An 18,576-nucleotide genomic window follows, 5' to 3' on the forward strand; every position below is an offset into this window, starting at 1 on the left:
TTTTTTCTAAAATTTATTTAGCACGTTGTTTTAAACATACAAATAATTTTTAACGAACTTATTTTTTAAATTTTCTTTCTATACTGTTATGTAAATATATTGATAAATTTCAATTTTATTTATTTTTTTATTATTTATTTTTAAATTAAGAAATATTTCATTTATTTGCGTGATCATTTTTAGAAAATGTAACAAAACTTGCATTGACTTTTTCATTTAGAAAATGAACATTAAGATCGAACTTAATAATTATGTAATTATTTATGCATAATAGTACAAGAAAATATTAATTTGTAAAAAACGCTTTAAAAAAAAGTTTTTAACACTTTGTTTTAAGCGTATTATGAATTTCTAAACAAACATTTCAATAAATATTTAAGTAAGATTTGTACATTGTAGTAAATTTATTTAATATCTTTCCTAAGCAAAACATCTTCAAATTTATAAATTGATTTAAATCAATCTGAGTATGGAGTTTTGATAGAAATCTGACTTTCTGTGCCTTACAAGTAAATGAAATTCAAAAATACTATATCGTGATACATCGCTATATCGCGATGCAAAACTGACGATGCATCACGATATATAATTTCTAATATCGCCCAGTCTTAATTATATTATATTATATTATATTATATTATATTATATTATATTATATTACATTACATTACATTACATTACATTACATTACGTTACGTTGCGTCACGTCACGTCACATTACATTACATTATATTCAGAATAAGACACAAATACATAAACAATGGAAATCGAAGAAAATGTATAATACATAAAATTCCAAACTGCGACAGTGTCGAGCTGCTAATGTCAAAGCTGAAAGATTATTTGAAGATAAATATTTTAAGATGAAATAAAATAAGTTATTACATCGTAAGAGAATTAAAAGTATCAGCACTTCAGAAGAAAACCAAAATCATTAACACGAAATGACTAAGTAAATAATAAAGCACTACTGGAAATAGCAACCTAACTAACAAAAAGGAAAAATATTAAATAAGAAATTAAAGTGGAAGCACTGGTATAACTGACGGCATCGTGAGGGGGACTTTACCATACTGCCAGTGCGGAAGCAGTTTCAGCGATTGGCGTTATATTACCACTAACAATCATACCCCCTACTACCCGAAGAAAAAAAACAAAATAAACCAACAGCAAGTTAGATGAAGACTATATACTGTAATATAAAGAAGAAATCGAAGTTGAAGTGCATAAAGTCACCAGATAGGAAACAAAACTTATCGAATGAACTTTAAAAGTTAAAGGTTCGAACATCAAACAAGTATGTGGATTCGAGAATGTGTAAGAAGATGAAGGAAAAAAAATAAAAATAAATGAATAAAATATATAAATAAAATAAAAATAAACTTTATTAACATTAAATTTAATAAATTAACCTTAATGAAACGATTTTAAACATATGTTTGATATGATTGGAAAGAACTGCAAATTTTTATTTTGAATTTTTTGTTATCACTTTTGGAAACATTGAACTTTTTAGTCTGCAGTGCTTGAGGATAGGTTGAAAGTGAAACTAAGGAACTATTTCTAAATAAACGTTGACAAAATAACTTATCTGATATATGCAATGAAACAATTGTAATTTTTATGTATGATATATACGAACAATACATAGATATGTTGTGAGTATTTATTTGCATTTTTAATACATTAATCAAAAATTTTAATTTTTAATTTTTTGTTATTGATATTTTATTTCAGTTATGTAAATATTCAAAGTCTGCGGTATTCGAAATAGAGTTGTAAATAAAATATAGAAATTTTTTCAAACTTAACAAATGATTGCAAAAGAACTACAGTAAAATTTGTACGCATTAAAATAAATACATTTTTATTGTATGCATTAAAATATCACTCATATAAAAAGTATTTTTATTTCATTTAAATAAATAAATAAATAAAAAAATAAATAATCAGGAAGACATTTTTAAAAAGTAAAAATGATCGTAACGTTACATCTTTGCTTTTTGTTTATTTTTAGTATTCATTAAACGCAAGCTTCGCTTTCTCCTAACTTTCCCTTTCATATTCATTATAAAGAGAAAAAAAAAGAACTATTCTTCAATTGTTTCATTGTGTTAGTAAATGAATGCATACTTTTAAATATGTTCTCTCACGCAACAACGATTTAAATTTTTTTTTATTGCTCTTCGCAATCATATTAGTAAATAAAAGATGTTTTCTTGTTTGCTCTTTAATAAATCCAAGTAACTAAATACGAAGAAGATATTTTATTTATTTTTAGTTTATTAAAATATTAACATTATTATGCTTTTGAATTATGATGATTGATTAAATTAATTATTGTTTTCAGTGAATACAATAAACAATTCTTAGATATAATGTTAGGCGATGGAATATAAATCATACTATTTTACTTTTTAATTTTACGCATAATAATTTATTTGGAAATGTAGGGATACGAGTTTTTAATGCTTATTGTACTTCAGTTGGCATTAGACGAAGTTAAACGAAATTAATAGAAAACTAATTAAATATTTGTGTGCCATTCATCTGATGGTATATACTCTCAATTTTCTGAGAAAAATTCAACTCAATTATTAAAGCATTAGTCATTAATTCCGCTTAAACATGAAAACGTTTGTCTTATTTTTTTAGTTGATTCTAAATCTGAACAAGAAAATAGAATTCAAAAATGAAAACATACATGCTATGCTCTACTAATGACTAACGTTTTAGACTCTAATCTCTAAATCTGCCGTGGAAAATTCATGGAATTCGTGGAAATAAATCAGAAAGTTAGTTATTTTAAGATGGTATTCTTGAAAAATTAAATTTAAAGATGAAAATATCAGTCATGTTATAGACTTTACTGTCCAGTTCTGCAGTGGAAAATTAACTTGAAGATTAAAACGTTAGTCACTTTAGGACGAAATACTCTAAATTTGCAGAATAATTCACTTCAAATATAAAATGCTATGCTCTACTAATGACTAACGTTTTAGGCGCTAAACTCTAAATCTGCCGTGGAAAATTCATGGAATTCGTGGAAATAAATCAGAAAGTTAGTTATTTTAAGATGGTATTCTTGAAAAATTAAATTTAAAGATGAAAATATCAGTCATGTTATAGACTTTACTGTCCAGTTCTGCAGTGGAAAATGAACTTGAAGATTAAAACGTTACTCATTTTAGGACGAAATACTCTAAATTTGCAGAATAATTCACTTCAAATATAAAATGCTATGCTCTACTAATGACTAACGTTTTAGGCGCTAAACTCTAAATCTGCCGTGGAAAATTCATGGAATTCGTGGAAATAAATTAGAAAGTTAGTTATTTTAAGATGGTATTCTTGAAAAATTAAATTTAAAGATGAAAATATCAGACTTTACTGCCCAGTTCTGTAGTGGAAAATTAGAAGATTAAAACGTTAGTCATTTTAGGACGAAATACTCTAAATTTGCAGAATAATTCATTTCAAATATAAAAATGTCTGTGGCTTTAAGACGGTACACTTTAACTCTGAGGTGGAAAGTTCACTTCAAGGATGAAAACGTCAGTGAGTTTTAGAGGGTATGCTCTAAATATGCAGTATAAACTTTATTTCAAAGATGAAAATGTTAACTATTTTAAAATGCTATAGACTTGGAATTCATTGTCGATATGGTTGCTGGCCGAATTCTTTTTAAACAATTCATCATTTGCACTGAATGTAGTCTGCACAGATAACCAACGACAACACGTTTTGTCTTCTGCCTAACATTTTAAACTGAAATGAAAATTTCTGTGAACAAGAAAAGCCTGCTCTCAAAACAAAACCTCTAAAACTTAGAATTCCAGAATTACTTGCATTTCCTGCAAAAAATAATATAATTCGAGACACTCTACAGATGCATCAGCAACTTTTAATTCGTTTATTTTTATTTTTTTTATATAGAATTATTTTATCTGTAGATTTGCTTACGTTTCTTAAGACTTGGATTATGATGAAGAAAATATCGCCAATCTTATAAAACCCATTGTAGGCTTTTTACACAGTTTTACTTCGTAAAAAATTTTTTAACATCTGATAAGAAGACTTTTGTTACGAATATTTTAAACTAAGCATGTGCAAATCATTTGTTTGCTTTTATGATCTGATGGATTAACCAATTCATTTCATTTTGAAGTAACCCCAAAGTGTTTTGAAGCAACTCCAATCAATGAATCAATTCTAAATACACAATTGAATTAAAAAAAAATTATATTTAGCTCATTCAAACTCTAAGAGTGAATAATTTCATACGAAAGGAAAAAATTTACGAATTTCGATTTAATATAACCTCTTTACAACCACAATTTATCCTTACAGATAGTCCATTGAAAATTGGTCTGGAAATTTTAGCAACATTAAGAGTAGTTATTTATCTACCCATCCTACAACTGTTTTTAGACAGGGAAAAGCATTTGCATGCGAATCTTTTTTTTTAAAAAATTAAGGGAAAAAAGCTATCCATGTGTTCAAGGTCTTCTGTAAGTTCTTTTCTTTCAACAAGCTAGAATTAATTAGGAGTTAATGAACTTCTCAACTCCACTCTATGTCTACAAACCTGCATTCATGTTGGATTGCTTGATAAGTGTTCCATTGGTACTGCTGGGCATCACAGCTTGTGGTTGAAGGTGATAAAAGGATGGAGTATGGATCACAGAATGGCTGCCTACTGTGGACCCAGAGCCCATGTTGCCTCTTGGAGACGCCAACTGAATTGCTTTTGGAATGAATATCAATAAAAAGACGAGAATAGCTGTACAAACAAGCCCAAAGGCTTCAGCAGGTGCTCCGTACCTAGAGAAAAAAACAAATAAGATCGATTAGATTAATCTTTCTTTCTTCAATATTAATTAAAAATTCAATAACGTAAAAAAGGAACAAAAGTTGATTTTAGTTCACAACATTATGTTTGCTTCAAAAAGAGACACCGTTGTATTTCAAAAGTATTGAAAGGATATTATGAAAAATATATGGATATTATTTCGTTTCGGGCAACCTTATAAAATTTGAGGACTATTTTCGATCCCGATGATACTCATTTAACTGTAGTAATAGTTATGTGGTGTAGTGAAGTGGTAGTATTGCTGATATTGAGGTAATAGATGCCGTGGTAATAGGTACTTTATATAGCAAAATTATCGAAATTTTCATAGTTTGAAATATCAACTTGAGTATTGAAATAATGCGAAAACTAACAAGTAGAAAATACAATGGTGATGTGTGGTTCACTGTTTTTGCATTTATGTGAAGAATTTTTTTAAATAAACAAATTTTTCTTTTTAGCAAGTTTATTAAATTTTTGATTACTCAGCTTTTATTTTATTTTATAATCGTTGCTGAACAGCTGACCCAATTTTATGGGTTTAAGACTACTAATGTTCAACTCCGTAGCCTCGTAATTTTGAGCCCAATCTAGAAGACAAGGGAACTCCTGGATCGAGCATTGGGAGAAATTTTCCTTCGTGGAGCTAACCCGCATTTGTGTTACATACAGTGGAAGTTCACGAGAACCTCCCACTGTTAGCCTGACAGCAAGGAGACTCTAACCCATGATCCGTCTACCACTGAGGATATTTCACGTCAGCACTGTGGTCGGTGCAAGCCGGATGCGTTCGCCTCATTGGAAGGCGAAAGCTCTATCCCCTGAGCCATCGCTGCTCTGATTCTTCAGTTGTTATATTTCAGCCAAAATATTGAAGCTATGTAAAAGTCTAAAAATTAGAAAAAGCATTGAAAATCATTGCATAGAAAGACACTGAATGTCTATGCAATGATTTTCAATGCCCTTTGTTTTAAATGTTTTTATTATATCTTCCGGTCTTTGAATAAAAACTTATATTATTATTTTTTTTACTAAGCGTATAATAAAAAAACTGTATCAAAATTTTTTTTTTGTCTAATTACATATTTAACTTTTTCTAGTATACATTTTTTAACGATAAATTGTAATGCTTACATAAGAACTTAATTACACACACTTATAATTGTATTCAAATTTTTGAAGAATTAAGTTCCAACAATAGATACGCTTCAAGCACTATTATGGTGTTTGTTAACGTTTTGTAAGGCAGTGTAGCTGCTATATTATCGTGATTGTTGCTGAGAATTCATTAACTTTATAAATGATCATACGTAGGATTTTAAAAGTTAATGCGAAGATATCGTGAAGTGAGACTAAATAAGAATGCATATTAGTATTATCCTTAAACGTATTATAGTTAGAAATCCTTAATTATGTTTTATTATAGCTAATTGGCTTCCTAGTCTCTATAAACAACTTAATCTTTCAATGTCATTCACATTATGCAAAGTTGTAGTTTTCATATTTAGTTGCGTGTTTTTAATTTTTTTTTGAGAGTGTTATTTCATGTTACAGAACACCTATCTTATAATGTTTAATTTTTATGAATTTTTTTTTCTAGAGTAGCGATTATTTCTGGCGATAAATGTAGAAAAAAAGCATCAATAGCCAACTAATTCATAATCAGATGAAAATGTTTGGATTTAGTCTCTATGATGAACAACATATCCTGAAAAGCCCCCACAAGGTTCACTCCGAAATGACAAGGGTGAGTTTTGATTTTTTTCTGTCAGTGTAGAATTTTATTTTATTTTAAAGAGTGCTTTTGTGTTGAAAATAATTTTTGGCATCTTACAATGATTTATAGCCCTTATAATTTAGGCTAAAAAAAGGGGTCGATAACCTACTAATTTATAATCAGACTAAAATTTCAGGATTTAGTCTCTATGATGTGAACAACATATCCTGAAAAATCCCCGCGGTTCCTCTAAGGGCTTCATTCCGAAATGACCAGGGCGAGGTTTGACGTTTTTTCTGTCAATAAATGTAGATTTTTCTTATTTTATAGAACGCTTTTGAGTTGAAAATGTTTTTTTAGCATCGTACAATGATTTATAGCAATGGAAAATTTGGCCAAAAAAAGTAGTCGATAGCCTACTAGTTTATAATCAGGCGAGAATTAAGGATTTACTCTCTATGATGTAAACAACGTATCCTGAAAATTCCCCGTGGTTCCTCTAAGGACTTCATTCCGAAATGACCAGGGCGAGGTTTGACGTTTTTTCTGTCAATAAATGTAGATTTTTCTTATTTTATAGAACGCTTTTGAGTTGAAAATGTTTTTTAGCATCGTACAATGATTTATAGCAATGGAAAATTTGGCCAAAAAAAGTAGTCGATAGCCTACTAGTTTATAATCAGGCGAGAATTCAGGATTCAGTCTCTATGAGGTGAACAACATATCCTGAAAAATCTCTGCTGTTCCTCCACGGGCTACACTCCGAAATGACAAAGACGAGGGAAGGGGTCAAATGGGAACGAAACTCAGACATAACAATGACATAGCATTAAAAATATCTAGAGAAGTTAGGTATTGCTTTGTAAAACCTTTGCTTGTTCTGGGTAGAATAAAACCAGTTTCAAATCGATTGGACTAATAGTTTAGAAGATATTCATGTTTTGTACAAAAAAGAAAAATAATTTGCCTTGTATTACGCACCTGATGTTGCTATCCAAGCAAAAAAAAGTATTGTTTATTATGCATTTTTTTAAAAATTCAATCGAATGAAAAAAAAACTAATGTTAATAGGATAAGTAGTTCAAAAATTTTAATAATTTTTATTTATAAAAAAATCGATTGGACTATTAGTTGAGAAGATATTGATGTTTTGTATAAAAAAGAAAAATAATTTGTCTTGTATTACGCGCTTAATATTGCTATCTAGGCAAAAAAAGTATTGTTTATTATGCATTTTTTAAAAAATTCAATCAAATGAAGAAAAAAAACTAATGTTAATAGGATAAGTAGTTCAAAAATTTCAATAATTTTTATTTATAAAAAAATCGATTGGACTAATAGTTGAGAAGATATTGATGTTTTGTATAAAAAAGAAAAATAATTTGTCTTGTATTACGCGCTTAATAATGCTATCTAGGCAAAAAAAAGTATTGTTTATTACGCATTTTTTAAAACATTCAATCAAATGAATAAAAAAAACTAATGTTAATAGGATAAGTAGTTCAAAAATTTTAATAAATTTTATTTATAAAAAAATCGATTGGACTAATAGTTGAGAAGATATTGATGTTTTGTATAAAAAAGAAAAATAATTTGTCTTGTATTACGCGCTTAATATTGCTATCTAGGCAAAAAAAGTATTGTTTATTATGCATTTTTTAAAAAATTCAATCGAATGAAGAAAAAAAACTAATGTTAATAGGATAAGTAGTTCAAAAATTTTAATAATTTTTATTTATAAAAAAATCGATTGGACTAATAGTTGAGAAGATATTGATGTTTTGTATAAAAAAGAAAAATAATTTGTCTTGTATTACGCGCTTAATAATGCTATCTAGGCAAAAAAAAGTATTGTTTATACGCATTTTTTAAAACATTCAATCAAATGAAGGAAAAAAACTAATGTTAATAGGATAAGTAGTTCAAAAATTTTAATAATTTTTATTTATAAAAAAATCGATTGGACTAATAGTTGAGAAGATATTGATGTTTTGTATAAAAAAGAAAAATAATTTGTCTTGTATTACGCGCTTAATATTGCTATCTAGGCAAAAAAAAGTATTGTTTATTATGCATTTTTTTAAAAATTCAATCGAATGAAAAAAAAACTAATGTTAATAGGATAAGTAGTTCAAAAATTTATTTTAATAATTTTTATTTATAAAAAAATCGATTAGACTAATAGTTGAGAAGATATTGATGTTTTGTATAAAAAAGAAAAATAATTTGTCTTGTATTACGCGCTTAATATTGCTATCTAGGCAAAAAAAAGTATTGTTTATTACGCATTTTTTAAAACATTCAATCAAATGAAGAAAAAAAACTAATGTTAATAGGATAAGTAGTTCAAAAATTTTAATAATTTTTATTTATAAAAAAATCGATTGGACTAATAGTTGAGAAGATATTGATGTTTTGCATAAAAAAGAAAAATAATTTGTCTTGTATTACGCGCTTAATATTGCTATCTAGGCAAAAAAAAGTATTGTTTATTATGCATTTTTTTAAAAATTCAATCGAATGAAAAAAAAACTAATGTTAATAGGATAAGTAGTTCAAAAATTTATTTTAATAATTTTTATTTATAAAAAAATCGATTAGACTAATAGTTGAGAAGATATTGATGTTTTGTATAAAAAAGAAAAATAATTTGTCTTGTATTACGCGCTTAATATTGCTATCTAGGCAAAAAAAAGTATTGTTTATTACGCATTTTTTAAAACATTCAATCAAATGAAGAAAAAAAACTAATGTTAATAGGATAAGTAGTTCAAAAATTTTAATAATTTTTATTTATAAAAAAATCGATTGGACTAATAGTTGAGAAGATATTGATGTTTTGTATAAAAAAGAAAAATAATTTGTCTTGTATTACGCGCTTAATATTGCTATCTAGGCAAAAAAAAGTATTGTTTATTATGCATTTTTTTAAAAATTCAATCGAATGAAAAAAAAACTAATGTTAATAGGATAAGTAGTTCAAAAATTTATTTTAATAATTTTTATTTATAAAAAAATCGATTAGACTAATAGTTGAGAAGATATTGATGTTTTGTATAAAAAAGAAAAATAATTTGTCTTGTATTACGCGCTTAATATTGCTATCTAGGCAAAAAAAGTATTGTTTATTATGCATTTTTTTAAAAATTCAATCGAATGAAAAAAATACTAATGTTAATAGGATAAGTAGTTCAAAAATTATAATAATTTTTATTTATAAAAAAAAACATTTATAATTTCACTGATATTTTTTTCTTCATAAAGTAAAACCTTTATGAAGAAAAAAATATCAGTGAAATTATAAATGTTTTTTTCACTCTCCTACACCAATCAAATGTTTCAAATCACTCTCCTACACCAATCAAATGTTTCAAATCACTCTCCTACACCAATCAAATGTTTCAAATCACTCTCCTACACCAATCAAATGTTTCAAATCACTCTCCTACACCAATCAAATGTTTCAAATCACTCTCCTACACCAATCAAATGTTTCAAATCACTCTCCTACACCAATCAAATGTTTCAAATCACTCTCCTACACCAATCAAATGTTTCAAATCACTCTCCTACACCAATCAAATGTTTCAAATCACTCTCCTACACCAATCAAATGTTTCAAATCACTCTCCTACACCAATCAAATGTTTCAAATCACTCTCCTACACCAATCAAATGTTTCAAATCACTCTCCTACACCAATCATAATTAAGCAAAATCTAAGAAGAGAGGTAATAGTTTAGACAGAGGACCCTATATTACTACAAGAGAATCCATTCGCGGGAAATGTCGCATTTTTTTGTTGGCAACAGAATATTGCTTTTAGAATCGTTAATGACTGAGTCTTTTAACTAGATTAAGGTTAAAGTTAAAACGTATTTCTCATAATAACTACAGTTTTGGTATTGCACTTGTTAGTTCACCAATTTATACCGCGTTACAATTTTTCAATAATACTTTTTATATTCGCACTACATAATGAGAAATTGACTGGGACATTACTAAGAAGAAATCATATCTAAGAACTATTTTAATTGGAATAGCCTAAAAATTCGTAAAATGTATGTTATCATCAAACACTGTTAGGTGTAATGTTATAACATTGAATGCTATTTGGAAAACGATGTTCCTTACTATTGTCATTACTAAAATATTAGATAAATAAAAATTAAATAACAATTAAATTAAAAATAAAAAAATCGAACAAATCTCAACTCTAAATATACTGTAATACTGATATTATGAAGTCGAATTTTTAAAAATAAAAAATAAGTTACATTATCTGCCGAATGCTCGATACGTGTTGCCATTGATACAATTTTTTTTAAAAAAATACTAAAAACTAATTTATGTCGAAAAAATAATTACTGTAAGATTATGGTGTATATTTGAAATCGTTCTTAAAATAGAAATTGTATGGATGAATAGGTTAGTGATAGCAACTTAATAAACAATTAGATACCTTTATGAAATATTATAGCCACTGAGGTCTCTGTTAACAAAACCATTCTAATTGCGGTCAGCCCTATTGTTATAGGACCATCCTATTATTGTCAATAAATAATTTATTGCAAATAATGTAAAAAAAATGATATTTTCACTTAAAAATATCTAGCTTAAAAAAATAAACTGAACATAACATGATTCACTAGACTTAAATAATAAGATATTTATGTACAATAAAGCTGTCCAAATGGTTTCTTTTATTGAATTTTTTAATCTTTCTTATAATTTTTCACTGTTATAAAAAACTCCGATTAACAACGATAAGCCTAATAAACTTAGACAGCAATCACTTTTAAAGGCATACAAAGGGAAAAAAAAATCCAAAAATTTTATTTTTTTGGTGATAAGTACCAAATATTGTCCAGTTTAATGGACGCATTGTTTCAGGAGGCTTGCGTGGATGGAATTTACTAGAAATAAAGAAAACATAATGTCTTTATGCTTAGAACCGCTCTCAAAAGACCGTACTTTCTGTTTGCACTACCTTCTCCATGATTTCTAATTTATTATAGATATTTTAATTAAATGTTTCCCCACTTTTAAAAATTGAAAGATTTTGAGCGAATGGGTGTTAGAGACAGGAATAACATGGTGGTCTTAAGTTTAGAATCATACTTTAAAAAAAAAGAAACCATTGGGAGGAATAGGTTAGTGATAACAGTTCAATAAATAATGATTACAAACCTTCTGTCAAATATTATTGCCACTGAGATCCATGCTACCCAAATTACCAATGATATTCCGATCGAAATACCAATGTAAAGGGCTTCCCTATTATTGTCTTTAATGGATCTAGCCCGGATGGATGCTACAATCACCAGAAACAGGAGAAACATAACATATGTCAGATACGTAATTCTCTCCAGCGGTGATTTTTCGCAAACTATTGAATGTTCTCCAGCGTATGTCCAAGAGCTTGTTTGAGGAGGTTGATAAACCAGCCACTGGATTACAATGGCAACCTGAAATATTTTATTGAGTTAAAATAGCCCAAACATGTACAAAAGATATGTTATTGAATTAAATGTAATGTTATTGAATTTTTCATGACGCTTATACATGTCCCAGCACGCTCAAACTGGTTGTGATAAGTAAAGGGTGTAATTCTTCAACTATCTAAAACCAACTGGAGAATAAGAACAGGATTTTTCCAGAATGTGTTCTAGAGCATTGGTGGAAACATCTTTAGTTTGTTAAATGTCCCAAAAAAATTATCTCTTTTTGGAATTTCAGGTATCGGAATAAAAAAAAAGTTTGGGGAGTACGCCAGTGGTTGAGAAACCATTGGTTCATTTGAGTCAGCCAGGAAGTGGGTTACGGTCACAAAGAAAACTGAATGCCAAGCCTCGTTACGATACTGATATTTCCATTTGTCCACGATGTTGCTTTGAGATGTTTGTGCTAGTACATGAACACTCAAATGATTGACTAAAATTCAAGAATTCAGCTATACGCATCATATTTTCATCAATAGTGGATGTTGATGACCTTTTAACCACAGATTCATCACTGACCTCTTCACAACTTTCATAAAATACCTTATTCAACTAGAGTCTTGGCACTCCAACAAATTATCATCACCAAAAGCTGTCCTTTTTATAGAAAAAGTATTGTCTTTTTTATGCAAAAAATTTCCACTGTGAATCTGTCTAGCGTAGGTGGCTTGCATAAGCAATAAAGACAAGTTTCATGAATATGCCTGTCCTTACTCCCCGGATAGCTGGAGCCGATCAAGTGACTACGCATGCGTATGTTGGTCACTTTCTTTACCGATTCCAACCGGTTTCAGCATGCTCGAACACGCACAAGTTCCACATTAAATTCAGTGTTATTAATTGGAAGAATTTTTTAAGGTATAATAAATATAAAACAAATATAATGTCAAATAATAATAATAATAATATGAAGTTCAATAAATAATGTCAAATAATAATATAAAGTTCAATAATGTCAAATTTAGAATGTAGTTTGAATGAATGAAAGTTGTTAATTTAGAATATCGACCAGTATATGTTTTAGAACGCTTCTTTTAAATAGGCATCCGCCAATCGTTAAATGGTTTAATTTTAGACGCTTTTTCACAGTGAAAAACTAAATAGTTTTATTTATAAGTTGTTTGGAAAGTTATTCTGTTCATAAAAATGAAAGACAATTTTCTTATAGTGAATAAATGTTTTATTGAATATTTGCTATTCCGGTCCAATGCTTTTTGCCATCTTTCTGGCAGTAGCATGATCCCACTCTCATAAAATAATTGTTCTTTGCTGATAATCAAACTTATACAGATGATTTCTGACCTCTGTATTTGAAGTTAAAGGTTTCACCGGCTAAAACAGGAACCGGAATATTGCTGCAGACAACCCATTTCTCGTCCCCAGTTAAAGTACGCTACAAAAGTGGTTAATTTTCTTGACATTTGAGAAGCAAATCATAGACGTCGAAATGACGGCACAAATTTCTTTCCGTAAAGAACACAAGGAACCCGTATGTTCAGTTTTGAAATTAAATTTTAGGCATTTCAAATGATCGTCAACTGACGAATTCATTAAATTTAACATCTCAGCGTTTTATTGTGTCTTATCAGCTTCCACTGGTGTGGTGCATCTTCGTACATCTTAATTACCAGATCGAAATTTTGCAAACTGATTTCAACACTGGAAAACTGTCAGTGTATCTTCTCCATACAAATTGGATAGTATGTTTTACTTGAACAGACTTTACTTTTACTTCGGCATATTTTTTACTTTTTCGAAAGAAAAAATATGCTGAAAATGCTGCTTTTTACTCTCCGATATGAAAGGGCACCAACCAAAAACAATTGCATAGAATCAATCCAATTTTTCACAAGTACGCCTTGCTATATTAGCTGTCAAAATATATAATGATTATGTGGTTTAAGTGTGAAATTACTTTCCAAACAACCCAATAAATATCGACAATTTATTGAATATTATATTTATAATACGTACCACTTGTAATTTCCCCCCTACCTCAAGTGTACGTAATAAGGCTGTGGACATTTTTTTAAAGCAACAATAGCTGCTATAAATATGAAAGATACTATTTTATAATTCATAAAATGTAATACCTACCTCGACAGCGATAATGAAAAACAGCAACAGAGCCTGAAACGATGCGTTGAAGTACACTCCATGGTTCAACTTCAGCAAAAATACACACTTCACCAGCAGTGTTCCAAAAACAATGGCATAAGCTATTCCAACACCGACTCGAGTGATCCCGCAGAAGAGCCAGTGTGGATGCGGTACATAGATTAACCCTAATGCAGAGCACAAGAAAAGTCCTAACAGCAAAATTTGTCCAAGAAACAAGTGTCTACGTCCACCACAGGATTTGTACAGTACAAAAATTTCAAATATTATTATTATAGCTATGTTGAAAAACGAGAAAGCTACCAGTGGTATGACCCATGGCTCGTCACGAAAGTTTAAATAGAACGGCACTTCCTCGTTTTTTGTTCCGTTTTTAAAATCGTCAGGAAAAGAAGAGTTTGTATTGGTTTCCTGAGAAGTTTCGTTTATGAAGTCATATATTTCACTTGATGAGTCCGTAACGTTCGTAATGTACGGAAGAAGTGATGAATCAGTAATGTTTGAATCAGTCCAGTTAGCCATGATGAATTACACCGTTTGAAAATAAGTGTTTTGAAGAAGGCAGAGTTAAGGCAGCATGAGTAGCATGTAGATAAGAGAACCTGAAACAACATAAAAAATTTATTAAAGTTATGATATATTTAAATACCAACCATTATATAGTTCATTTTTAATATAGTTCAATATAAAGGGAGCTTGGTCTGAAGTAAGGGCTATCCTTCGCGGAGGTTCATCCTTCGGACTATCCTTCGGACTGAGGACTATCCTTCGTGGAAAATTAGAGGTTTATCGTTAGATTGTTTTAATAGAAACTGGAAAATATTAAATGACAGATCAGCAAGCACATTCTGAAAAATATAATTATGAAGCATCATAACTACACTTAATTAGCACTAACAACTGTGTGTGGGAGAAGTTTAAAACGTTGGTACCATCTCAACAGACTCAGAGTGGTGCCCAGATATCACGAATTCTCACACTTTTATTACTTAGAATCAATTTATTAAAAATAGAAATTGATTCATTGGAGATAACTGTGTTTGCTTAACTTGGTAGGCAAATTCGATATCTCATGACGAATTATTTTACACTATTTTGTTCATGGATATATTTTCCGACAGTGTTCGAAATAAACAGCAATCATTTTATTGATAAACATTTATGATCACATTTCGCTACCAAAAAACGCACTACTTAACATTGTTACATTTTGTTTGCATCATTCTTTAACCCGACTTTACATTCGCTTCAATTGCTCTCTTCTGGATTGATTAGTTAGTTATATGCAATGTGCGATGCTCTCCTCGTACCAACCACTATAAATCTTAATGAAAGTACTGCTATTGCTACATATTTCTTACGCTATCACTCAAGTCCTTTATTATTTAGAAGAAACCTTATGTTATTATTAGTATCGGAAACATTCTTTAAATTTGAATAAAATATTTCCATCACTGCTGATATGCTTGGCATTGGTAGTGTTAAAGGCAAGGCTGTCAAAGAGGAAATCTAGCAGACATAGCAGTCGGAAATGTTTGCATGACTCCGACTCAAATCAGCTGAAAGTTGGGTCCTATAGGTCAAAATATGGAATGATGTTTCTGACCTTATGACAAAAATATATATAAATATTTATAATCAGCATCCTCAACTTCGCTAAGATCCATGCTAAGATCACTAAGATTTTCGCTAAGAAGGAGAGCATGCGATATACGTGATTGTAAAATCTGTAGAATCGAAAGTCCTGTTGCACTGAGGGTCACTGAGCAGTACCAAAGGTGCATGGATCTGGAGAAAATTTCCTTTCCCTAAAGATCTACGTCTAAATTAAGAGAGTACACTCCAGTGAGTGGTGCTGCCATCTATTCGTAGGATTCTGAGCTAAGACGTGCTTTACCCCTTACAGTGCTCTCTTATCAAACGAAAGAAACACTTTTCTGACTTAATTCGCAAAGGGGCAATGGCTGCTAGCTTGGCTTGTTCAAGTGTCATTAGAAACAACAACAACAAAAATATTATGAATACTCTGACTATTATTTAAGTAGTATTTTTTTACTAACTTACGTTATCACATTTGAGCATTTTAGAATCCACGTTTGCTTGAACTATTAAATTATACAAGTACCAAATTCAAATTTATTTATCTTGTCGTAGCAATAGAAATGGTATCGAGTCAGTTGGAAATTTATTCAAAAAGAATTGAAATCGAATTCCATTTATTAATTGTGAGAGTTTTCTAGTTCCAGAATTTTATCTAAAGAATCTTTTTGAATTAAAATGTTCATAATTATGCGAGTTTCAGTGCGTGGTGATGATATCTAGCTCTGTTTTTATGATTGTTTTACACAACTTCAATATTTTGTGCAAATATTTTTTTTCTTCAACTGTTACATGAAATGAATTTTAGATAGTAATGAAATTTTAAGTAAACAGAAACTTTTAATTTTTATCGTATACAAAAATAGAAAGAAATGATTTGAAAATTATTCCTAGTAATATCAGTATTTATATCAGTATTAGTATCAGTAATATCAGTAATTCGGTTTATAGGGTGTAAGTCGGAGTAAGACTCGAGCTCTCAAAAGAGTTAAGATTTGAAGTCAAACATTTTAACTACTGACTCTACAGCTTTGATTAAAAAAAAGTAAAAAAAAAAAAAAAAAAAAACTCGATGGATTTTGAATCTATAACATCCCTTAAAAATTAAGTTTGTGGTATTGAATTTTTATTTAGCTCACCATACATTAAAATACATTTATATAAACGCATCCGTAATGATACATATTCATTAGCACTAATTTATGAAGGCTACAGATACTCCAAAAACTATTATAATTGAAGCAGGATATGCCAAATAAATAAATAGTACACTCTGGCTATGATTAATTTCGGAACATAATTTAAATGCTGCCAACGTTTTCAAGATGAGTTGGACCACAAAGAAAAACAGAATAATTATTATCATATTTACTCTAGCTTTAAGTAATAAAGTAATCTACGCAAGGTGATGGAAGGATCCGAATTAGGCTTTAATTATTATTTGACCTATCATTACATCGCATCTACGATTAGGTTGCAAGAGTAGTAGTGGACCTTTTTTTTAAGGTCAATAACTCGGAACTGCTAAGGAAATATTTCAGGAAATAATTTGATTTGGGACGAAGTCGACAACAACAATAAAACTTCTGAAAATGCAATCTCTAGCTAGATATTCAGTGCAACGACGAAGGACACGCAAAAAAGAACTAATTACATACCAAGACTACTTTTAGTGCTTATTACCCAGTGGGTAAAGTGCTATTTCGTCTTCCTGTCAATTATTTGAAATCACGGATAAGAACACCCCGTTGTAATAATAAAAAAATGCGTTTCTATTGAAGAATTGTTCGTTAGTAAAAATTCCTTTTTCTGGCTGTTATTTGAGCTGGGAGAAAATTAAAATGTGCATTGTTTTATTTTGGAACAATGCGCTTCGATTAATAGTCATTTCGCGGAAATTTGAAATTGTTGTTTATCGTTGTTTCTTAAGTTTGAAAATAATAACTTTAAAGGAAAGTAATTGAAGAAATTTTAGTAGTGAAAAGGTTTGATTAGGAATGTATTGTATAAAAACGAATTACTGTACTGTAATTCGTGCAGAGGACTTCGTTCACGGTTATGAGCGAGGCAGAATTAACTGCATTTTAAAATTTTACAAGTATTGTAATTACAATTTTATTAGCGAGCATATCCAGCTCATGACTAAAGAAAATGCTCATTTCAGGAAATCAGAAATTTTACCATTTCAGACAATTGTAATTTTAGCTTACTTTCTTCAAACACTAAACAAAAATGATTTTAAAAATACGTTAACCGGATTAGAAAATTAAATTGATCTTTTTGTGGTTCATCGCAATTTAGAAAATAATTTTTCCGCTATAAATGAAATCAGTCCCCCCTTTCTGTTTTCAATGTTGATGGAAGTAACCTATACTATAACTGGAAACAATTGTAATAATTAGTTAAGTTATTTTACGTAGTAAACAGGTTACTCGCAATCATAAATTTATAATTCAAGAACTTTATATGAACTGTTATTTATTTTTATATAAAATTAAACTTTTTGCAGGTAAATATGTGGTTCAAGGAAAGTACTTTATGATGGATATAAAATAAATTTCATACAAATTTAATATAATGAAGCTTTTATGGTCATTAACACTTTGTCGCAGATGGGACACCGGGGTCCCTTTTATATCTATACTAGCTGTAACCTGCGAGAGTTGCAACGCTTTCAGTCTAAATTATATATAAATTTTTCATTTAATTGTGGAAATGTGATTTGTGATTGTGATTTGAGCTGCGAATTTTATTTAATTGTGAAAAAACTTTTGACAATTTCACGGTTC

General features: G+C 29.2%; 1 protein-coding gene across 4 annotated transcripts in view; it reads right to left on the reverse strand.

The window, feature by feature from the left end:
• The window catches only part of LOC107443662 (metabotropic glutamate receptor 2), a 74,496-nt gene that overhangs the window by 2,884 nt on the left and 53,036 nt on the right, over positions 1-18,576 (reverse strand). For all 4 annotated transcript variants that reach the window (XM_071178403.2, XM_043041097.3, XM_043041098.3 and 1 more), the window contains 3 exons: positions 14,168-14,790; positions 11,760-12,037; positions 4,589-4,824 (listed from right to left, as the gene is read on the reverse strand). In XM_071178403.2, coding sequence (XP_071034504.2) covers positions 4,589-4,824; positions 11,760-12,037; positions 14,168-14,710 — 1,057 coding nt within the window. In that variant the 5' untranslated portion in view covers positions 14,711-14,790. The remainder of the gene's footprint in view (positions 1-4,588; positions 4,825-11,759; positions 12,038-14,167; positions 14,791-18,576) is intronic.

Source organism: Parasteatoda tepidariorum, chromosome 6 (assembly GCF_982258835.1).
Source record: "Parasteatoda tepidariorum strain Cologne lab strain chromosome 6, Ptep-v5.0, whole genome shotgun sequence".
NCBI classification, from domain to species: Eukaryota; Metazoa; Arthropoda; class Arachnida; order Araneae; family Theridiidae; genus Parasteatoda; species Parasteatoda tepidariorum.